We start from the raw sequence: 26,111 nt of genomic DNA, 5'->3' as shown, positions 1-26,111 counted from the left end.
TCGTCGTATACGTTGACGCTATTTTCGTTACAGACATTCTACTCTGTTTAACTTAGAAAATAGTTCCATTTACACTTTAAAATAACAAAGAAAAATAAAATCCTGCATTAAAATAAGTTCGTTACGCTTGCAATAAAATTTTCAATTACTTTAGCAAATAACCATATGTTTTAAATTATACTACGTTGACAGGCGTTTATTTTGGCATTCGATGATGGACACCACTGTCTATAATATTGGCCTTAAATCGCCAATCACCAACGCCCATCACCAACGAGATTGAACCAATGTCCTTTGGAACTTAGCTTTCTCACTATTAAGAATTGCTGTTTATGTATATGTGATAAATTGGACAGACAGTCTTCCAATATATATGTTTACGCAATAAATAAATAGTGATCGTTTTTAATTGAAGTTTTAGTGTTTAAATTTTGTTTGAAGTGTCCATTTTCTGCAATGTATGTATGCTATGCATACCCGCTAGGTATATACATAGGTACGGAGTAAACCTCTCTGTTCTTAATCTACCTTCAATTTCATGGATCTGAGGATAACACAGTTATGTCTAGGGCCTGCAATGACTTAATATACATTCTATATTAGAATTTATTGAGGCACATTATACATGAGGTTATTAATTAAAAGAAAATACTAAATTTCAAATCTCAAGATGTATGAGATACAAATACTACCTACCTACTACCTGTAAACTGTTTATGAGACAGGATATGTTGAAAATATATATATGAATAATAATATAATGAATGTTTATTTTTTTTTATTAATTTTAATTTTCGAAGTAAGTGATCGATTTATTTATGTTTGTGTATATATTTACAAAAAAATCTAAAAACTTCAACAGTGAACTTATACACTTTTAATAAATATTAAAATACGTTTTGTATCCTTGGAAAAATTGTAGGATCCTCTTCATCCCGGGTAATAATTCACTAGAAACAGTACAATTATAGAAGCGTGTTAAGTGTCCACTCGTCGACGTAATAAGTCGCTCGTAAGCTTTAAGCTAGTGTAAAATGTCTTAAAAAGCAGCCGAGCTTTCTCTTTGACGATTCCGACATAAGTTCGGAAATAAAACTAACCTTGGATGTTTCTAAATGTGTGAATATAAAGTTTGTACGAGTATGTTTTATTCTATGCTTTCTTTTAAAACATTTATCTGATTGTGATGTAAGATTGTGTTGTTACTGATAAAAAAAATAGTTTGTCCTTGTTATTTAATGTTAAATTAAAGTTTACCAGGGCAAAACTTGGGATGCGTTGTATTTGCTGATAAAAATATATTCATAAACACACACATTTGACAACCCTAGATTTAGCTTAGTGTGCATTTTGAGTATTTCCTAAATCGAGTGGTTCTGACTATCTCGAACGTTAATTGCTTTTGATACTGCAACAATTCAAGCAACAATATTTTTTGTAATTTTTGATGTTCTTTAATTATTTAGAAAAATACCTACTTTAAAGTTCAAATTGTATTATGTTAATATTTTACATCGTTTAGGTTTACTAAATATTAATAAATCATTATAAGTAATAGTGTAATTTTATTATTTTAAAATAAATTGTTAATAATAATTGTAGTTGTATATATACACGTGTGACAATTTACGTCACACTGTCGACTATGTCTATTTAATACGTTCTGAAGTACCAAAATATTTGTTTTTTTAAATTTAACTTAAATACTGTCACTGCCTTGTTTAATAAGAAAAATAATGACTTCAACAGATGTACGTTCTAAATATAAGTTATTTTAAACTAGGTCGGCTGTCACCACATCGTGCTGTCTCCGGCCGATGGCAGGCGAGGGTGGGAAGGAAACGTTTCCGTACGACATTGTGTCGGAGAACAGGGATGAGACTGAAGACTTATAAATAAATAGAGGCGGCGACAATAGCCGCAAACAATTATATGATATCGATAGAGCTATTTGCTTAATAATCATGGTTTTATACTTACGAACATTTTTTCACAAAAAAAACTCTGTTTAAATGCCAGATCTATTAGATTGTTAGTACTATTCGTATAAACGGTTAATGCTTTGAAGTGGAATACGAGTTAATACAAAATTCTGATAGTTGAAGCCTCGAATGAAAACAATTCATACAATTTCGATGTATATCTCACGTAATCCGGATCGATTCAATTTGAACGCAATTTGATTGCAAGTGCATTTAACAATTAACTCGTTGACCGGTCTTAGTATTTAAAGTAGAAATATAGTATTGCGAATATGGTTATGGAATTCCTCTGTTATTTGTTTCACTTTATAAGTGTAAGTAAATAATAATAATAGCATAACATTCAATATATATAAGGCCTTTCCTTTTGAGGAGAATGTTTGCATCTTATTACATCACGCTTGTCCGATGCGGGTTGGTGGATAATTTATTAAATTATGTATAAATATGTCTAGAATCTTACTATGATTTTTGAAGGATAACGAGTTTAAAATTGCCATTAATTGCGATACTGTTGCATACAATAATCATTAGACTTGAACCAGTTGATATTAATAAATAATTATAATATAATTCATCAAGTAGGTTTCCTAAGCTATCGCATTAAAGAAGTATGTATAATAAAACGTTAAGTTTAACTTATATTGAGATTACGATCAAGGTGACCTTCTTTACTAATGTAGTATGTATTTTGATTGTAGCGAATATACATTATTTTATATTATTACATTATTTAACTTGATGGTAGGGCTTTGTGCAAGCCCGCCTGGGTAGGTACCACCCACTCATCAGATATTCTAGCGTTAAACAACAGTACGCAGTATTGTTGTGTTCCGGTTTGAAGGGTGAGTGAGCCAGTGTAACTACAGGCACAAGGGACATAGCATCTTAGTTCCAAAGGTTGGTGGCGCATCGACGATGTAAGGAATAGTTAATATTTCTTACAGCGTCGATGATGGTGACCACTTACTATCAGGTGGCCCATATGCTCTTCCGCTAACTCACTCCATAAAAAAACATAATTCGAAACTCACCGTAGATCCAAACGTGAAATGTCAAAAAGTATTCAATATTGATTGTCACCGTTGTTCTGTTTTCAAAATTTTGAGTGAGATTCGGAGTGAGTTCTTACAAATTGGCTTACACGTGCCAAGTTAATCATGTAGGAAGATTTAATTGCATTCAGACCTTTTGTTTTATTGAAAACACTTGACATATTTGATCCACAGACATTGTTGGGATGACTCTATGAAAAAAATATTTAACTCTATCTATAGACCCGCACTAAATCAAGAATTAAAAAAGACGTATTCTAGTTAAAGGGGCTTTTATCTGTATTAAAATGTTAAGTCTTAAAAGTGTATCAGTTATTTCCAATGAATAACACATTGGCATTTGTGAACATACCGTATAAACACACCTATCCCTCACACCGCTTCACCCTTCCGCGAATTACAAACGAGTACGATTAAAGTATGCACTTGAATAAACATAAATAGGAAACATACCATATTACATATAATCTATGTTTATAATGCTATAATTCAATGAAATATATACGACGTTGACTATGACTTATGCCTTTTAAGAATTATTAGCGTTACGTATGGTAATATTCCATTGCTTAAAAAGGCTTATTTGCCTATTCGCACAGTCATATAAAATGACCTAAGTGCCCGCATTTAAATAATTTAATTAATTTAAAGCGTATACAGTAAATTACATAATGCAAATATCTTGTGAGTTGCTGTAGGGGAAAATGGTGCACTATTGTATTATTAGATTATGCAAAAAAAAAACAGAGAGGCAGACTTATATTGCGCGTGTAGTTTTATAAAATTAATATAAAATAACGTTCGCAATTGCGTTAAAAATTACGAATAGAATTAATTGCTTGCTATTCTTGCTATTATATATTGTACATATTTATAAATAATTACTTAGAATCGCATGCGGATTCGAGTCGAGTGATTGCGGGTTCAAACCCAGGCAAGCACCGCTGATTCATGTGCTTAATTTGTCTTTATAATTCTTGGCCTTTAGCCCAGCAGTGAAAATTTACAGGCTGTTGTTGTTATGCGGCTTCGCTTATGCCAAGAATAAGATACGAAGAGGAGTTCCTTGGTTTATGCTTGTTAGATATGAAATTACCACTAACCCGCATTGGAACAGTGTGGTGGAATGTGTTCCAAGCCTTCTCCTCAAAGGGAGAGGAGGCCTTAGCCGAGCAGTGACAAATTTACAGGCTGTTGTTGTTGTATTATTGCTTTAGATTTAAAGTGAATATTTTCATACATTTTGCCACTTTATACAATGACCAGCGGTGTATCGGTTGGTTAAAATTAGTTCGCGCGCAGTGGTCTGTTCATGCATGCTCCAACGACTCCGCTTTCATCCTAAATTCCGAACTTGTGCTTCATATCATGCAAATGTGACGGATTTTATTCGTCGTCCTTATAAATACAAAGCTTTGGAACAGTTTTTATGAATCTAGCTTTGAGGTTCAGTAGAGACGATCGCTTCGATTCGATTGGATTTTTTTAACCTTTATGTGTACGGTTTGGATTTATTTTGGTCGCAGTTTTTGCGGTAAATAATTCAACATAAGTGTGATTTTATTTAGTGCAACATTTGAGAAGGTTAATTAGACAACAACTTTGGAATGTTAATTGATATATTTCGGTGTTCATATGATATATTAATATTTCTAACGAAATTATATAAGAGCAACGTAGAGTTGAGAGCTGAGATGGCCCAGTGGTTACAACGCGTCCATCTTAACCGATGATTGCGGGTTCAAACCCGGCAAGCACCACTATATATATGTGCTTAATTTGTGTTTATAATTAACTCGGCGGTGAAGGAAAACATAGTGAGAAAACCTGCACGTGTCTAATTTCTTCGAAATTCTGCCACATGTGCATTTCACCAACTCGCATTGGAATAATATGGTGAAATATGTTCCAAACCCTCTCCTTAATGGAAGAGGAGGCCTTATCCCAGCCCTGGGAAATTTATTGGCTGTTACGTAGAGTTAAAAAGTCAGTAAAATTATTGAGATTATTACGAAAATTTAATGCTAAAAGTCATATATTTCCAAATTAAGCCTCATCATATATTGTTTATGTACGCGTATCGTTCATCCGATTCGGGACTTAATTAAGCTGTTGTTGGCTTACGTGAATATTTATTGTATAATACATATTACGTGCAATGCATACGGCAAAAATCGTATATGATTATTTTCTGATAAAATGAGCAATGCGATTTATGACAGGTAATAATAATCATCACATCACATACGTACATTACTCTGATCCCAGTGTAAGTAGCTGAGGCACTTTTGTTATGGAAAATCAGAAATAACGACGGTACCACAAACACCCAGACCCAAGACAACATAGAAACTAATGATTTTTCTTCATCGATTCGGGAATCGAACCCGGGACATATGAAAATGGTTTACACATTACTTGACCACGGAGGTCGTCCAAACAACACTGGTATCAGCCAGCTATTTACAAAAGCACATTAATTCTATTCTATTATAAAACATGTTCTTTTTTTGAAATTTTTAATCATAACTAATTTGTAACAAAAATATTTTTTCGAGAATTTAGCGTTGTTATAAAGCAAAATAATTCAAGAACAAAAGGCGAACGCAAAGAAAATATGAGAGAGTTTTGTTAAGATATTTACTAAGTCAATCTTCGTAGCTTTAAGAATGTTTCCTAATGAATAATAACGACCCAGGCTTGTGGTTTGACGAATTTTCTTCGTCGAATTTGCAACATCATTGGTTACACTGACCTTTAAAAGTTTCGACGAAAACAAGAGAATATCCGAATTGCAAACAGGCTGGTTTTGACATTTAATTAAAAAAAAAACAACCTCATAATTGGTCCGGGTAAGCCGTTCATTGCTTGTAGACGATTAAAAATTGAAAATTCAATGATCGATTTTCAAAAATTTTTGTAAATATTGCGTCAAGTACGACGTAGTTTGATTACAAAAGAGTATTATTGGTGGTAGGGCTTTGTGCAAGCCCGTCTGGGTAGGTACCAACCAGTCATCTGGTCAGAAAAGTAAATGGTATTGTTGTGTTCCGGTTTGTAGGGTGAGTGAGCCAGTGTAACTACAGGCACAAGGGACGTAACATCTTATTTCCCAAGGTTGGTGGCGCATTGGCGATGTAAGGAATGGTTAATGTTTCTTACAGCGCCATTGTCTATGGGCGGTGGTGAGCATTTACCATCAGGTGGCCCATATATTTGTCTGCCAAGCAATAGCATAAAAAAGCCCATTGTCGCTCATAATTACTATCACTGTTAGTAATTAGTGAGTGGTACCCATTCGGATTTGAACAAAGTAAACACATTCAGTCTTGACCGACCGAGCGAGATTACCAATTTATATATCATTTACTTTGCTCATTTTATCATTCGAAATCGTTTTTATTAGGAAATGAATACACCATTCACTGGATCGTAAAGAAAGCAACAAATCTATTATGGCTTATGTTCACAGTTGACTGCAGAAAAAGGGAATTCATTGAACGTAGATTCATTTATAACAGTTAATCGAATACACGGACGACTGAACAACGCCCTTTGTATGATGTTAATTGACGCTCTGTCAGCTTGTACGGAAATATACATACGATTATAAACTTTATTGTTATCGAAATAAAGACTATTTATATTGCGTTGATTGTAAGGAAATGTATACAGTACGACACAACTTAGATGTAGCATCGGCAAATTCAATAAAACCGATTACTGCCGCTTTATACAAACAATAGAAAAAGCTATCGCGCCATTCGACGCTATTCGTCGCTATAGATTTTCACGTCAGTTCAACCTGAGAAAGCAAGTCCATGTAAATATATTAGGTCATATGATATTACAAGTTATTACGCTTGTGTAAAGATCAAATTCACATGAAAATAATTATTGATAACTTAATACTTATAGCGTACTTAATTCAGATGTGATTTCTTTACGAATTTTTCCGATGCTACATGTAAGTTGTGTCGTACTACGCGTTGCTTTTGATTTGTTTGAAACGATTGAGTGAAATGAATTCGGTTTGAATGTTGTTAGAACGATAGTACGATACGTAGAAGGCGTTTTTTATCGTTTTCCTAATAATGAAATCGTTTTAGAAACGATTTCCCTGATCTAAATTTTAGTAATAAATATTCGATTCTAAATAGCTTGTTTTCCATTGGTATACGTAATATTAAAGTAGGTTATAACTGCGACACCCGTGGAGTCGAACGTCGCCATGGAATTTTATTATATCGCATAGACATTCTGATGTTATACATATATGTATATATTTGATACATGTATTTTTATCTTTTTTACTTTCATTTTCATTTATTTCTTTGATGTCTGACTTAGTTTTGTTTTAGATTTTTTTTGAAAATCGTAATTTTATTATTAAATCTCATTTCACTAAATAATAATTACCATATAGTCTGTCTGTATAGTCACAAAGGTGACTTAATTCTGCTTTATTTGTTAAAGTTATTAACGTAACATTTATATATGTACGATGACATTACGCCCGCGGTTTTGCACGCATTTTAATTGTAGCAGATTTAGTTATAGAAAAACTTATTTGAGGCTCTTGACCAAGTTTATTTGTTTCATAGCAAATTTAATCCAATTGGGTTCAGTGGTAGATTCAGTCATGAATGCCATTTTTTATGCCGAATCCTTGACCAACACCTAAAAGACAAAACCGCGGGCGACCAATATTTTTTTATATATTTTTTTTATACTAACGCTTTCTGATAATATATATTTTATATGAAAATATGATGAAAATGATAATTAATGAAATCCGTATATCTTAAGCGATGATTGTGGGTTCAAATCATACTTAGTGGTTATATATATTTTTACAGATCTATAGAATTTTATAGTCAAAGGGTTATTACATATAAATTACGTATGAATTTCGCAATTTCATTATATCTAAGCATTTTTGGGCAAAAGCGTACGTTTCAATAAGGTTAGCGTAATTTTAAATATGTCTCAATTTCACAAAAGTCGTAGTCTTGTTCATATGCCCTTTATAAGAAAGTGAGAGTACAAGTACGCTTGACAGAGCGTAACCGGGGAAATTTAATAGAAATCACTCAGATTTGCTTTTATATAATATTAACAAAATAAATGTATACGACTGTACTTTCACATAATACCTATCGTTAAATAAAATGTCGGATATTGCAAACGTGTATCTCGATGGTGGGTCAAATTTGAACGATTTATTTTAATGTTTTTATATTAAATATAATGTGTGAAAATAACTGTATGCGTTAGGAGAAAATTTGAAAATAAATATATATTTAATCAAATTAAATGTTATACGCAATTTTGATTACTATGCCCATTAACACGTTCAATGCGGAGCAAGGTCTAATGTGCCTCGTATATGATTCTCGTGTGATGCGGCTGAGAAAAACACAGATTTCTCTGTCGTACGGAGGCCGTAACATCTATTTGTTATATTGTAGGAAAGGGAAAAATATAATAATTTTTTTTTATTAGGCATCATGTAATAAAAACAGAATGCTTTGGTATACCTACTTTAAAGCGGAGTCTCTTTGACAATGTATTGGAAAATACAATTTGATCACATCACATCATTACGATATAAGAGTTCTAGTTTTTTACAGTGTCTAATAAGCTACAGGTATTATGATAACTTTCATACTAGATCCTAAATACCCTGTACCGCAGAAATAGAAATATTAAAAAAAATATGCTGCAGCAAAAGTATTTAATACCGCAATTATCGTGTTTAAAGTTACATGTCAGTTTCTGTAATTTCCTAATTAACTTCTTTCTGTAATTTCTTAATTAAGTTTTAATATTATTATTTTACTTTTTTCTCTACTTCGAATCCGAATATTCCGAATAATCCGTATTCCAATTAGAGAAAAAAGTAATATAAAATAACCAAACCTTGCTAATAACAGCGAAATCAGTCAAGCGTTTCGATAGAAGAATAGAATTCATATTTTTCGAAAAGCAGTGGCTCAAAAATGTATCGAAGAGAAGTAACAAAATAAAGCACCTCAGTTTAAAGAATTCTGTAACTGATATCGGATGTAATTTCTCTGGTAAACAAATATACTTTTACTACTAATTCTTGATATGGTTATTTTGAATTTGAAAACGGATTCGATCCGTTAGGCAGGTTAGTTAGGCTCACGAAACCGCAAATAACATTCGCACCAAATTGTTGAGCGATCATTGGATTAATCTGAAATCAAATATCAAATGGGTTATAAGCCGAGTTGGCCTAGTGGTTTGCTTTGTGCACCGTCCTAGTGGGAACTAACTACTCATCATATATGCCAAACCGCAATACTCGGTATTGTAATATTTTGGTTGAAGGATGAGTGAGCCAGTAACTACAGGCACAAGGGATATGATAAGGTACAATCACATTAATACAAGATTATCCCTTTTCCGATTAGAAACACCACGTTTTCAATGTATATGTCCATATATCAATAATTATGATCCATGGAGTCCATATATCCATGTGATGGGTCACATACATGCCCACATATCAGTATCATTAAAAAATGTTAGAGTATCCATCAATCAAACTTCTGTCGAACTAATATACCACACTTCTACGACTGCAAACAATTATGGCGTTAATCCCGTGGCAAATTGCTGCCAAATCATTGTCATTAGTTTACAAAATGTTTTCATCCCAAATCTATGGGATGAGAGAAATCGAATGATGATGATGGACCTTCAAAAAGGACTGTAAGTGACAAGAATACATTAATCATAAGACACACACACACATTGAAATTATGTCTATGTATGATAGAAGTTCGTTGAATGGATTTACATGAAATCCTTAAAAGGGAGACTTGTTTCAAGAATTTGATATGATAAATTACGCGACGAGAAAATGTATTCTTCGAACAAAGTCGGAGAGTCGGCAAGTCAATAAATAAACGCGTATGTATGTATTTATTACGCATTTGTTTAATGCGAAACAGTCAAGGTTACAGCACATATGGGCTGGATACAAAGAGACCACTGTACGAGTGATCCATATCCCTGGTAACACACTACGCGATTGTAACACACGTAAATTGCATTAATATGATGCCTTATATCTCGCCTTTGGCTATTGGAATAATACCGTATTCATAACCCCTTCTTTATAACAAAATATTTTGTCATTTACTGAGTTATGCTGTACTATCATGTTTATGTTTAACCCTTATCTGCCTATGGGGTCCTTTTCAACCCATTACATAAAAAAATCTTTACAGAAACACAAAACTACGTATCACTATTACGGAGCTAATATTGTCTTTAATAAAGAACATAATATGTAAATATTATTCAAATTGGTGCGAAAAAGAATTTGGGCATTTATGGGTTAAATTAGAATATTTTATGTATACGTCACGAAACTAGCATTTATAATGAAATTTGCATACATGTTGACACTTGAAAAGGGGACAGAATATAGAGTACCTTAGCTTAGCTCTATTAGTCCATGTCAATGAAGGTCTGTGCTGCGTTCAGTCGCAGGGGAATATTATATTACAGTATGCTTTTATTTAAATAGATATAGCTGTTTATATTGTTGGTTAAAACATAAATATATGCAATCATTACAGTCAGTAATAAGGAGTTTGTAATATTTTGAAGTATTGTTTAAATTTATATGTACAAGATTATTCCTGAGTCATTGTGTTATTTATTTGGTATTTTTTATATTTTTTCATTTTCAATCATCTCGAGTTCCAAAGGCCGGTCATCTCGAGGGTATTCCATGATATTATTCTCCAGACCTTCAAACTTACCTTCCGAACTAAATAAATATACCTATATATTTTTATATGAACGTAGACGTAAATATATGCATCTCTAAAGAAATTAAGACGTAATATAAAATGGCAATCTTTATCCCTAATGTGGATCCGTGACCTACTTACCCGAAATTCTTGGAGCCAACAGCCAATGGCCAACTTTGTTGAGCTATATAATAGTAATATATAAATGGATATTGGAATAATTGATGTTGGTATATTTGTCTGATATTAAAAGACTTGGACAATATTTGGCCGTAAATCTACAAAATTGGAACATATACATTTTTCATTGAGTATTCTTGGATAACTATCTAATGGATTTCGAAGAGAAGGGGTTGCAGTCATTCAAATTTTTTTTACTTTTTTATTGGCAGAGGTACGGTTTAAACGCAAGACCTCGAGATCTACAGCCTTATATTTAACCATCAGACTAGCGAGGCATTCAAGTACAGTACACATTGTAAAAATTTAGCTCCTTTTTGACTATAGCGCCTATGTATACATGACAAATGATCATTTATTAAATACTATTACATTTAATAAAGATTTGTTTGAGCAAAATATTTAAAATATATAAATTTGTTAAAAATTATGCAATCGATATTAACTTCTAACTGTTAAATATAACAACTGTTGCATAAAACGCATAATACCGATTGTAAACATACTTCGTAAGCACTCAAAAAATATAGCGGAAACATCTTATTTAGTAATGTCATCGAACCTTGGTGTTTCTGGTGTAAAATTTCACATGATAGTGTAAATATACATTTTCGAGGAATTCCGTTCGACATTGACAAAATAAACAATTTCAAAAATCGAATTGGATATAAAAATAACTTACTGTATCGATCGTTTGAAAATGCACAGATAACAAATGTGTAATTGAATTAACCGTCACAATTAAATAAGTATTATAACACTTCACACACAAATGGTCACTGAATCGTGTGTCCATCCAAACACACACGCCACAACACTGGTGTACCTGAGGTCTATACTAATCGGTACAGATAAAAATATTTTTGACATATCTGTTTTCATTCCCCTGTCAAAATCGCCGACCCCCTGCCTGTGTGAAGATACCACTACTACCTTTTAATAGCCCTTATAATTTAAGCATAAGGTTCAATATCGTTTATTTTGTTTTTGACCAGCAATAATTTTTCCTTGTCTAGGTCACGTTAGCGCAAAATTATTTTAATACATTTTAGACTTTAAAATAATAGAAACAAGGTTGTCATTGGATTGTGTTATTGTTATAAAATGTAGACATTTACAAGAAACGTTTACCTGAACGATAAGACTAATCGGTTTTGTTTTATTTGTATTTTGTTTTGGTAGAAGAATGACATAAATTATTTTATACCTATTTTATGACATAAGTATACCCAAGTTGATAAGATTCCTTTTTTTTTCATAATATAAAAGTTTGTTCGATATTTAAATTTCTAGCAATATATATAATTGATAGCAATAATGTATTTTGACATTTTGTAATTAAGTCTAGAAATGTAATTAAAAAATCAATAATATTGAGATAAGCTTTTTAAAAAGCATTTAAAACAAGTTACGTTTGTGTCTATTATAAATTGAGACGTTTTTTTAATTGTCTTTGCCAATAACTCACGGTCCCGTGCTTTATTCTTTTTACAGTGGCACTAAACAAAAAATTAACTATGAAATAAATAGAACCATATTTTTGTAATTTTTAGTATAAAGGCACGTTTTTTTGTTTGCAATGAAAGTAAAAGTGTAGCAGTCCTATTTATTTACTATTTAATGAGTAAAGAAATGAATAATTATTTATATCGATTTCAGATTTTTTAAGTAACTTTAAACAAAAAATTAGCTTTTGAATTGTGCTCAAAGAGTGCTCCGAGTTATTGGCCTTTAATCGGTTCGGGTGGAACCAAGAAAGACTCTGTTGTAAATCTCTTCATTGTATACGAAAATTCATACAGACTATAACTAAATTATAACATAAAAAAGATCACGAAGATGTACTTATGTTAAATAAGTGATCACCAATCTTTTATATATTGAAAAAAAAACAAATCAAATTGGTAGCTAAATTAGTGGAGTCTTGTCAAGGAATTCTCTGTAGAAACTAAGAGTTTGGCAGTTAGCTTTTCTTTTCATACCTAAGAAGCGCGAAAATTTGGTAATAATGTGAAGAAATAGAGTATTTGTGATGCTAATGCAATCTTGTACTATAATATTTCTTGGTAGAAGAAACGTCGTAGGCAGTTAGGGAAACTTCACACGAGGATTATAATCAGTGGAAAAATAAATATAAGCTTAGTCTTTGCGTAAAAGGTCGTGCTATATACTATTGTTCGGAGAAATTATAAGGAAGATTTTAGACGAGGCATGATTGACTAATCACTTAAACGAGCATAATTGTAAAGTAAGGTATGGACTACCTGACGGACCGCTTGCTGTGGGCAATTATGGCGACGTTTTGAAAACCATGAAAGATAAGATATACTGGACTTGGTTCTGGAAGACCACCTGACTTGAGTTGATCTATCAATCGAACATGACATCTTAGTTTTAAAAACAATGGTACTTGTGAGGAACTTAGCCTTGAAGACTAAGGAACCTATTCTTACTAAAGTGCTATATTAAAGATTTCATTAACTTTATTAAGGTAGTTCTTACAAGGACTATTAATTAGTTACACGTGAAGTTACGCAACGGATCGAAATCGAGATCCATCCGGATATAACCGGTATACAACCCCATTACCTAACATATATTATTTTTTTACCTTTTTATAGAATTTCTTTGTCTATTCCCATTTTATTAGTTTAAGAGCTGCCTAATTCGTCACAGGTTCTATACTATACCTTTGATTTCTCGTCTTTCCCACAATTTCAGATGCTTTAGGTTCAATTGTAGGGATAACAGTATATTTATAATTCCTTATAAGGTATTGCTATTATACTTTTTATTAAAAAAATATATATATATATATTTCAAAGGTTACAGGCCGTAAATGCACGACAGCTGGGTTAAGGCCTTTTCTCCTCTAGAGGATATCCTCAAAAGTTCTTTACGTGGGTTGGTGGATGCATGCGATAGATTTTACCGCCGAGTTGTTCCAACTCAGGGCCATTGTTTAAAACCGTCTACGGTATATTGTCAATATGGGAAGTCTTAGATATCAGCGTCAAAGTCAACAAACACTAGCCGATATAAAAGAGAATACACGAACTTCAAAACGTTATCTTATTAAAGATTATGATAACTCGAACGGTTATCATAAATCATACGTGATTGTATTTGAGGGTCTGAGTGTTGGGTTTCCCAGATTCGAAGCTTTTGTTTATGGGGATTAGTTGTAGAATTGTGAGCTAATGGCGCCGTGACGTAATTGCATAACTTTCACGCTCCTGATAAGTCAGTCTTGGAAATGACGAATCTGTCATCGGTATAATACCTTGGGTATTTTTAAAGTAACTACTGACTTTCTAGATGGTTCTTTTCGGTAGAATCAACTTTCTGAAACGGTGGTAGCTTCACTTAATATAGTTTTTAAATGACCAATCAAAAGTACATGTAAAAGCCTACTTGAATAAAGTATATTTTACATACGCTATGAAACGATGATTAATAAATAATAAATAGGAGACAACATCACATACATTACTCTGATCCCAATGTAAGTAGCTGAGGCACTTGTGTTATGGAAATCAGAAGTAACGACGGTACCACAAACACCCAGACCCAAGAAAAAAAATAATGTTAATCTACATCGACGTGGCCGGGAATCGAACCCGGGACCTCAGAGTGGCGTACCCATGAAAACCGGTGTATATGCCACTCGACCATGGAGGTCGTCAAATCAATTTTGATTTTGTAATTGCTTTGGAAGCGTTTGGGAGTCGATGCCGATATCTGGCGTTAAATAACATTAAAATATAGTCAACAGCAAGACCTACTGAGAATTATCAAGCTAGAACTAAAGATCACACACGTGACAGCTAAATAAACTATATGATTACTAACAAAAATGTTTAAATAGTATATTTATCTTCAAGTGAATAAAACATCACATATGTTAACAGTTTTACAATGATATTTATAACAGTACATTAGTTTTTTTTTACTTTGGTATTCAATTTATATTTTTACCTTTTACATAATTCTACATAATATTTTATAATGAAGCTGAAGGGTATATTTCTTGGAACGCTCGTTATCTTTTTTTTTGTAAACAGTTAAGCAAATGAGCAATTTTCGTAAGCTACCTGATGGTATATCACTGATGGTCACCATCGCCATAGATATTGGCTCTGTTAGTATTAACCATTCCTAATGTCGTTAATGCGTCACCAACCTTGGGAACTAAGGTGTAGTGTCTCTCGTTACATAAAGAATGACTTATATTAACTCAGTAAAATTACGTATAATTAAATTAGTGGAACCTGAATCGGTTTTAACGCTGAATCATTGGTTAAGATTAGTAACTACTACTAGGGTATCACGGCTCGTAAATTAAGCTGTAAATAATTATCAGCTGCTTAAGTAAATATATTTACATAAGAACAGTTCGCCTATACTAATGCATTAGCAGAACATCGCTAAATATTTCGATTACATCGCATTTTTTCGGTAAACAATCGACAAGGAACACTAACGGTTGCTGTGAAAAATGTGAATAAATACGTAATTCCATTCACGATCATAACTCAAATATATATCATTATCATTGCATAGTATGAAACAAAGTCGCTTACCGCTGTCTGTCCCTATGTAAGCTTAGATCTTTAAAATTACGGAACATATTTTGATGCGTTTTTTTTTTGTGATAGAGTTATTCGAGAGGTTTTTGCATATAATACATTGACAATTTAGTAAAGAAACACTGATAATTTTAAAAGTTTGTACTGTGACGTCATTTCATTGCACCCATGCGAAGCTAGGGCTGGTCACTAGTGTAAAAATAAGTATAAAATTTGTTCGTAAATAGTGTACTAATGGCTTGCTGTATATGTATAATTTACACGCAATGCTGTGATATCATCATCGTTATGACGTCAGCGCCTCGCCAGTTTCGGCTATGACGGTCATTCTCAAGGGAAACTAGACAACCGAGTAGGGCCAACTGCGTAGGAGATGGTACGATTGTGTGCGTGTGTATATAAGTGCATTATCCCCAGATTCAATAGGACATAAAGACCTTGCGGATTATTAAACCATTACATAGTATAAAACAAAGTCGCTTACCGCTTAGTCTTTTTGTATGCTTAGATCTTCAAAATTAAGTAACGGATTATCATGTGTTTTTTAATATAGAGATTCGAGAGGAAGGCTCTTGTATACCTATAATACAAGGACAATATAATAAAGAAAAAAGAAAAATTCTGTAGTAGCTTAATTTGTATCAGCATTGGACCCGTGCGAAGCCGGTGCGGGTTGCTGGTTAAAAATATTCATTAATATTTAGGTACAAAAGCAAACTATTAACGTGCCTTCCGAGTTATAGGAGTCTTAATAGGAGTGTATGTGAGTCAATACGCGCTATTACGGAGATTTGTTTTACGGAAAAACCCATTTTTTATCCGAAGTTACTTTGAACCCAGGTTGAACGGGATCTGCAAATTCTAAGCTAAAATTGTCTGAATAAATACCTAAATGTACGAGTATATACGTTTCTGTAAATGAAGTTTGGAAATCTATACGTATGTATAATAAAATTGGATTGTCTGTTTATAATATTAATATAATCCCTTTTTATTAAATGCATACCACACGGTACACATACTAAAATAACATTTTTTTAAACTTTTATATGTCTGTATGGTCCGGCTTATGTCTAAAACGGATGGACCGATTTTGATGGGACTTTCACCGGCAGAGAGTTGATTCAATTAGGAGTAGCTTAGGCTACAATAATGTTTTTGTTTAATTCAAATGCACACGAAGTCGCGTGTGTAATTAATCTGTCATATATTACACCAGCTATACTTATTAGAAAAACAATCTTTCTTTCTTGTTAGGTCTTTGTGCAAGCCCGTCTGGGTAGGTACCACCCACTCATCAGTTATTCTACCGCCAAATAACAGTAATCAGTATTGTTGTGTTCCGGTTTGAAGGGTGAGTGAGCCAGTGTAACTACAGGCATAAGGGACATAACATCTTAGTTTCCAAGGTTGGTGGCACATTGACTCTGTAAGGAATAGTTAATATTTCTTACAGCGTCATTGTCTATGGGTGATGGTGAGCACTAACCATCAGGTGGCCCACATGCTCGTCCGCCAACCTTTACCATAAAAAGTATGACTCAACATATTTCTTTATATTCTAAACTTCGAAAGGATAATTTCGAAAACTGTCATCAGCAAACAGATATCATAAGATGGACATGTATAGATCTATTGATACTTTAAACATTTAAGTATTTTTGTTTTTTTTTTTTTCTTTATATAGTTTTTAAGAAGCTGCTATAGTCATCTATGGAAATAGTTTTGGTTAAATTGATTCCTTAAATCTGTTCAGTCGTCTAAGAAAGGACTGTTTTCCTATTTGTGTTAATTTGAATCATAAGATTTTAAATTAACATGGTAATTTTATTATTAAAGTTATTAATTATGGGATATTTACCATGTTTTTTATTTTTGTTCGGTGGAGCTCGATATTTCGACATTATCTACGAATGTCTTGTTCACGAGACTGAAGTTTGCGAGTAGATATTGAACAAAAAATATATATATTTTTTGTTCTTTCATATCCTTTAAAATTTTTGTGGATCATAAATAGATGAATGTGGGGATACTCCACAACATTTTAAACGGTCGCCAAATACGATATAAATTATAGTTACTAAAAATGAATGATGCTTACACGAAACCGCAACCTCGCGATTCACTTGATTTAACAATTGAGATATCCTCTCTTATCAACAGTATTTGATTTTAAATGAATAAAAAACACTGTTCAGCTTACTATTGTGTATTTACACATAAACACTCACACATATGTACATAATTGAATGTAATATCGCAAAATTGTGAGTCATTGATATTCTCGGAACGATATTTCCTGGTTAATCATACATGTGACGAATACTTTCTTTAAAATCTAAGATCGTTAAATCTTGTAAATAAATAAACATGAGCCTATTTTACATGTAAATTATATGAGGAAATCTAAATTTGTGGGGGGAAAATTTGGTAAATATTCGTATGTTACGAAACTTTTCCTTGTAGGAAAGCCCTGATGTAAATTGTTTATAAAGCATTTTTGGTATTCAATGTGTATTACAATAGAAAAATTCGCAATCAAATTCGGTTTTAATTAAAAGTGAAACTAATTAAAGAAAATCGATTACCAGTTATTACTTAGAATATGCGTCGTGGAACATTAAACATGATTTTCGATAATAGGTATCATTTTTTTTTATTATTTTTTTTTTTAAATTATATTGCATATAGCTGTAATTTAGAAATAAGTTTGTTATTACATCAAAATCAAAATCAACTTTGTTGAAGTAGTCTTTTACAAGCACTTTTGAATCGTCATTAAACAATTAAGTGAAGCTACCATTGGTTCGGAAAGTAGATTCTACCGAGAAGAACCGGCAAGAAACTCAGTAGTTAATCTTTTTCAACATTTAAAAAATACAATCACATTGGTTAAATACAATGATATACGTATGTAATACCTGCCTGGAAGTCAACAGGTATTAATTCCACGCTTTTTTATCATCTATAAAATATTGTATCGAATAATATGTAATGTAGTATTGATTATAATTGAGTAATTTTAAATAAGCATGTAAATAAGGCGTGTCCACACTATGACAGCGAATGGACCAAAGAATAGCGACCAATTGAGAAGGATTTGGCTTCATCTATAGCTTGACTTCGTTACCGTGATACGTACAGGGTGTTTAATTTTACCATAAACCTATCTATACTAATAAATTTAGTAGAACTTTATTTTGTAATGCCTATCAAAAAGCAATGTATACAACATATACCTGAAACAGCAGTGAGTTTCCAAAAATAGTTTTGTATATTAATTTTTTTTAGTGGTAGTTTTGTAGTGCGGTCAGACGTGATCTTGGTGCTTGTAAAATGTTACTTTAAATATGTACTTATTATCAAATTCCGACATATAGGGACATATATCGTTATACATATAATAACGAATAGTAGGGGGGAAATATGAACATGACATTTACAAGGGTTTCAGTAAAGAATTTAAACTTCAAATAGACGAAACATTTACATGTAAACAAAACGAATTATTTTTTTAATAAAGCAACCGAACTTTTGATTTCACTGGGTACTGATGGATTGATCACTGATAACGAATATTATTTTGAAGAATATATTCTTCATTTTAATTAAAAAAAAAGTAAAGAAACCTGTACATTTCCCACTGCTGAGATAAGGCCTCCTCTTTTATTAAGGAGAGGGTTTGGAATACATTCCACCATGCTGTTTCAAATGCGGGTTTGTGGAGTGCACATGTGTCAGAATTTTGATGAAATTAGACACATGCAGGTTTTCATCACGACGTTTTCCTTCACCACCGAGCACGAGATGAATTATAAACACAAATTTAGCACATATATATAATGGTACTTGCCTGGGTTTGAACCCGCAGTCATCGGTTAAGATGCACGCGTTCTAACCACTAGGCCATCTCAGCTCATTTTCATTGTCTTCATTGTCAACAGAAAAAAATAATCCTTGGATAAATTTAAATGCTATTTATAATTGAATGACGTCGCAATTTAACTCAAACACCCTGTATAAATGGGACAAACGCATTTCAATGGATAAGTATGATTAATAGATCGTAGAGGCAGGTCGGGATCGCATTAAACTTCCTTGTTTGGACACAAACATACATGAATACATTCATGTATTATTAGGTCATAATAAATATACCTGGCTCTGTCTAACATACGCGAAGACTATTTAGTGCGGGCGGGACAGGAACACTGTTGATTATCTTATTAACTGACAACCAATATTAGAATATTTATTTATATATGTATAGTGAGTCTTCGTGAATAGTTTATTTAATCTGTCAATAATTTATATCATGTAAAAAACATTGATAAATAAGGTTTGTTAAGTGCTTCAGTTCTTGGAATAGCATGGAGTCACTATTCCTTGATGTATTCCTTCGTGCAACAATGCGAATCAGTCAGAACTGACTGTATCTCACTGGTCAAATATTACTATCGAGTAAGACTTACATACTTATGAATCGATTTGCTAAATTTATTTTTTGTTTGGGTACAAGTCCCGTTTGGTTCCGTGTAAAAAAAATACTTTTTTTTTTCTGGGATCGAATTTTATTTATGATTTATTTATTTTAGATTATTATTTAAAGTCAGTATTTTTAATTAAAACTTTATTTTATTGAAGTAAGTAATTTTCAGTTCCCATAATTAAATTGTCTAAACGAAAAACCATCTTCATCATCACCATATACATTAAAATTTACTATGTTATATGTACTATATAAATATTACTATTCAAAGTTCTCAAGCTTTATTATCATAATAAAACTTTGTACATATATTATTATATGCTTTTTTTAATAGCTTTTCCTAAACTTCAAGAGTTGTATAGTTGTTAATCAACTGCTCTACAAATAGAAAGATTTAACCGAATCATTGGATATTTAGAAACTATTACTTTACTGTTTCTTAATTAAAATAATTACATTGAAAATTATAAGTCAATAATATCGTTATACAAATGTATACATATTTGTAATTCATTATCATTTTGTTGGTTTATAACAACTGATTTGTTAGTCCTATCTACAGATGTGTGCACAACACAAAGATATATCTATAAATATGTATGATATAATTGTCAATAATATTCTGCATTTAAAATGATATGCATTTGTGTGAATTTTGGAAATCCGGCTAAATAAAGTTTTACATATGTAGCATACTAATTGTATTGATGATGTGACTATTATACGATGTCAATATTATCATGAAATGATTGTTTATTTTAAATTGTGTTAGTGTGAGTTTTCGTTGTAACTAAGCATAATATCGATATACAGATGTTGTAAATGTATTAAAATAGACAAATTATTTAGATGTGTGCGTTATATCCGGATTGTTTTGGTGTGTGTAAATTACGTAACCTTGTGTGTGTTTACTAAGGAAGATAGGACGTTTCTTCGAATACTATTGATTAGATTATATGCAGAAGTATAGTAATGATAAAGAATATTTATAGCATTAAATTTATTGATATGGGAGTTAATTACTTCCTTATCGAATGTTCCTAAATGTGTTATTGCTAGGCAAAGGGCATTCTCTGTATTGGAAATGGTTCAGAGATTAATCTAGCTAACTGTCAAACATAATAAGTAGACAGATCTCGTTCCCTGTCTACTCTATTCCAGCAAAAACATTAAATGTAAATAATGCCAAGTCTCTCGATGCAGTCTTTCCATCGTAAAAAGTTTTGAGATCTCATTGAAGCCAAGTCCTATTCAAATTATTTTGTAGTTATAAATCAACATTTAGTAATTGTATCAATATTTTTCTTTATATTATAATTATAGTGATTTGGCAATGCACGTGCCCGTTTTGCTCGAGACTTGGCTGAGGTACTGCCGTGCCCCCAGATTACATACAACCTAGCAAGCTATTTTACGATAGCCTAATTTATGCTTTGTTGCATTAATTCATAATAAATAAGGATTTATAAAAGTTTCATTTACAAAAGCATGAATGCAAATATATGTATATATTTTTTATGATAGAGTTTGGCGTACGAACAAATAGGCCATCTAATGGTAAGTGAACACCACTGTTCATAGACAATGGTACTGTAGATATTAACCATTCCTTGTATCGCAAATGCGCCACCTTTGGTTACTAAGATTTTATAAATTGTGCCTTTATGTTTACAGGCTCGCCAGACACAAAATAATAATGAGTTCTACGATTTTGCAGTAGAATATCTGATGAGTGAGTTAGAGAACTCAAACAAAGCCCTACCACCAAAGATTTATATAAAATAAACATCAAAGAATTAATAGAAATATTGATCATACGTCATCACACGTCATTATAATTATATGCCACTTATGGATATACCATTTTAGGTCATAAGTGCAATTTTATTTAAATGTATCCGTTTTGTTAGGACAGTCAATGAAATAAAAAATTGGCAACGTTTTTGAAACGTTCTAGTGCAACATTTTAACGAAAATAAATCACATACATGTACATGTTTTTATATTGTCTTATGGAATAGCGTTACATGTGTGTGCATGTGCGTGTGATTTGTGTTCCACTAACCTTCGTACATCTGCGCGTATTGTGGGAACCCGGCAGCTCTCAGCCATTTGCAAGCCTCCGCTGCTTCGATCTCTGAAACAATAATGACACATAAAATAACTGAATTTAAATTACTTCCACACATGATACTTAGCCCATAAGCTCTAAATAACTAATAGTAAGGTATTCATATAAAAAAATAGTACGTACTCATAAATAGAAATATCTATATGAAATATGGTTAAATATATGGAAAAAGGAATTAAAAAAAGAAATTGAAAAAAAGACACATGATTATATAAATACTTATGTTATGTGTCAAAATAGAACTATATCAATATCATTATTAATTCATTCATTCAATGTCATTCTTAAATACATACATATATACATATATGTATGTAGATACATACAGACTTAATAAGATTATTAATAAAGAAAATTCACAATATTACATAACTTAAAGTATTATTTGTAAAAAAAAAATAATTCAAAAATAACATCGATCAAGTCAGATACAATTACAAATACACGAAATATATTAACGTAATTCTTAATCATCTACTCCAAATAAAAAAATCTATTTAAATACCAGGTCAGCTCGCGTACGATAAAAAATGCTTTAACAAACAATGATTCAAAAACAAAACGCCTTTCTCCTAATAAATATTAATAAACCTGACCACGTGCCGCGAACCCTATCGCCCTTGGACAAGAAGCCGTTTATAACAGTACAGGTCAACACACACAGCTCATCGGTAACTGGTTATGCGTGGTCTGGAGTCTAGTATAGGGCATAGGGCCAATCAGACCTATTGTGCGTTTGACGGCTACAAATGTCTATATAATATGCAAGAAACTATAGGATATATGGATGTGAGAATCTATTTCGTAAATTGGATGAGGCTTTTAATATTTAATTGCAGGTAGTATATGAAGATAAAAAGTAATACAAATATTTGCCCTATATTAAGGGCACGCAAAGATTGCGATATCGTTGTCGTCCCTATAATAACAAGAGTAGAAAAAGGGGTTGATACAGAAACCGGTATTCGGGTACCATTACAAATAATATTCTTAGTATTTTATTATAAGACGCTTTAGGGTACTTGATTAGGGATAGGGCTTTGTGATTTGGCAGGTACCACACATTCAAATATTCTACTGCCAAACTAAGCTAGTGTTTGTCGGTGAGAAGGGTGAGTGCACAGAGCCCACAGGACATAGATATATATATCATCTTAGTATTTGACGACACTAAGATATAAGATAATATTATATAAGATTAATATTATATACAGTATCGATATCTGTTGGCAATGCAATTATAATGTACGCAATTTGACAGTCTGCCTACTTAAATTATATCAAAAATTAACTTAAATAAACCGAACGCCCTTTAATACATATATATAATATTATTTAACAATAAATTTAAGGTATTACTTGGAGGTGGTTCAAATATCGTCCATTGGGATTAAATTAATGGATAATTCTGCCGGTATGGCCTTGGAATGGAGTTTCTACCGAGAAACGACGAAAGAAAACCCACGAATAAAATATATATTTATCAAAAAATATGATCCTTTACTTGAACGCATCATGAATAACATTACAATATACTTTAATAATATGACTGCAACGCTTATACAATTTTCTTTTTTATTATTATTATATAACTAGTTGGATTGAAGAGTCGAATATATGATGGTATGTGATGAATATTGGTGCTGAAATAATGATTAATCATTATGTCTCTTTTACCTGTAGTTACAGTGTATTACTCACCAATACATAAGTAGGTGGTAACTACCCAGACGGCCTTGCACAGAGCCCAAGTAAAAGTAGAAAACGACTATTAAAAGTAAAAGATGTGGCAAGTTGAGGATAAATGATTTTGTTAAGTAATGCTATGCATTTCTGGCATTTATTAATTAATAAAAAAAGTAACTTATATCCTGTCATCGAAATAGATTATCGTGAATAAAAAACGAGCTTTCGAAGTTATTTGTATACCGCATCCAAATTATGCGTAACTCATTATGTAATCCAATGTTAAGGTCACAAGAGGTCCGTATTTTAAGTGGTGTTGCGTGTGGGTTATTTTTCACCGGCATTTTGTACGGTGGACCACACAAGGTGTGTATTCTCCGCTGTTATGACCAATCATTCTGTTATATGATTGTCAAATAATGTTTATAGTAGCTGCTTTTTTTGACAAGGCTGGTCTACTGCTATTGTAAGGCTTTGAACAAGCTAAGCATATGCCAATGTTTCTAGTTAACATTTACACTTAACTACGATGTGATCCGGATTGGAGGTTAAGTGAGCCAGTGTAATATACGCTATATCTTAGAACCCATGGTAGCGTATTAACAATGAGAACGCTAGTTGATTTCTAACATATGTATATTTATTTAATTTTCAAAATCATATGAATAATAAATACAGATAAGGCAAAATATTTTAAAGACTACAATGATTAAAGTCGTTTCAGAACGATATATCTTGATAATTATCGTAAGTAAATAGTATTTAGCTATGTAAATAATTATATAATGATTTTGGTGATAATTAAAATTATAATAATTACCAGTATTAAAATACGTACCAAGAACCATTGTGTTTTTTTTTTTCTAAAAAAAAAATACATCTTGTTCCTATTTAATAATCATCATAATCTTCAAATGAGATATTATTTTAAATAAGGAATTAATTCGAAAGAAAAAAAAAGTTTTTTTTTAATGAAACTATTTGTTTGCATTCGTAGAACAATTTTCTCTCTGGTATCATCAGTGTTTCATGGTAACCCTATCTACCGGAGTACGATGGGAGATGTATCGTGGACCACCGTCAAATGCTTTGATAAAAAGCTTTTAGTATGGGCGGTGTAGTTTGTAAGTGTTGAAATTTTGATTAATAATCCACTTGAATTTATTGAATACTAACTGTTTGTTAGTAATTTGTAATGAAATATCTGACATTTGGGTTATCTATGAAACGTAACTAAGGTTTCATTTATCTTATTAAGTTTTTAAGCTTTAAAGTGAGCGGATAGAGTTGGAAACTATGGTCAGAATTGGATTAACTGATTTGGTTGATCGAAGCTTAAAATAAATGTTGAACTGTTTTTTGCACGTTTAGAAATAAATCTTAAAAAAAGTAAAGTAAAGTAGCAGCCTGTAAATTTCCCAGTGCTTGGGTAATGACCTCCTCTCCCATTAAGAAGAGGACTTTGAACACGATGTTCCAATGCAGGTTGGTGGAATTAACACGTGGCAGAATTTCAATGAAATTAGACACATGCAGGTTACCTCATGATGTTTTCCTTCAGCGCCGAGCACGACATGAATTATAAACAAAAATTAAGCACATACATATATATAGGTTTTACCCGAAATCATCGGTTAAGATGCACGCGTTCTAAACACTGGGCCATCTCGGCTCAAAGTAAATCTTATGTAGTACTTAAATATGTTTATATTTAAGACTTAACATTGTTTTTATATATTTGATATTGAATTGATTTTATTTTTAACCGTTAAGAAAAAGAAAACGTACTAATCGTACGTATAAAAAAAATAATAATTGGAAAATTTCTATTTCGTAAATTTGTTTTTAGTGTATATGAAAAATCATTAATATTATACAAATTAGAATTTAGTATTAATTAATCAAATATATTATTAAATCGATGAATATACAGGATATTTATGAATGATTAATTAATTATGTTCTTACGTATTTTGTACATATGTATTTATGATTCATATTGTATATTTAGACTTATGGTAATTTTATTAGTATTTTAACTGAATTCCTGTTTTATTATTGACCATTGCAGCGAAAATAATCATAGAATTTTAAGCTAGAATCTTATATATAAATAGCATAATTTATTAAATAAGCCGATTTTTGTCCAATGCTGGTTGGTGGAATGCACATGTGACAGAATTTCGATGAAATTAGACATATGCAA

At 31.8% G+C, this 26,111-nt stretch overlaps 1 protein-coding gene across 3 annotated transcripts in view; it reads right to left on the bottom strand.

Annotated features, from left to right (window-relative positions):
* Positions 1–26,111, bottom strand: part of LOC124538724 (rho GTPase-activating protein 7) — a 273,161-nt gene that overhangs the window by 30,034 nt on the left and 217,016 nt on the right. For all 3 annotated transcript variants that reach the window (XM_047115885.1, XM_047115886.1, XM_047115887.1), the window contains one exon: positions 22,154–22,225. In XM_047115885.1, the coding sequence (XP_046971841.1) occupies positions 22,154–22,225 (72 nt within the window). The remainder of the gene's footprint in view (positions 1–22,153; positions 22,226–26,111) is intronic.

The sequence above is a fragment of the Vanessa cardui genome, chromosome 21 (assembly GCF_905220365.1).
Source record: "Vanessa cardui chromosome 21, ilVanCard2.1, whole genome shotgun sequence".
NCBI lineage: Eukaryota > Metazoa > Arthropoda > Insecta > Lepidoptera > Nymphalidae > Vanessa > Vanessa cardui.
Note: the sequence above shows the minus strand (reverse complement) of the source record. Positions and strands in the feature narration are given on the sequence as shown.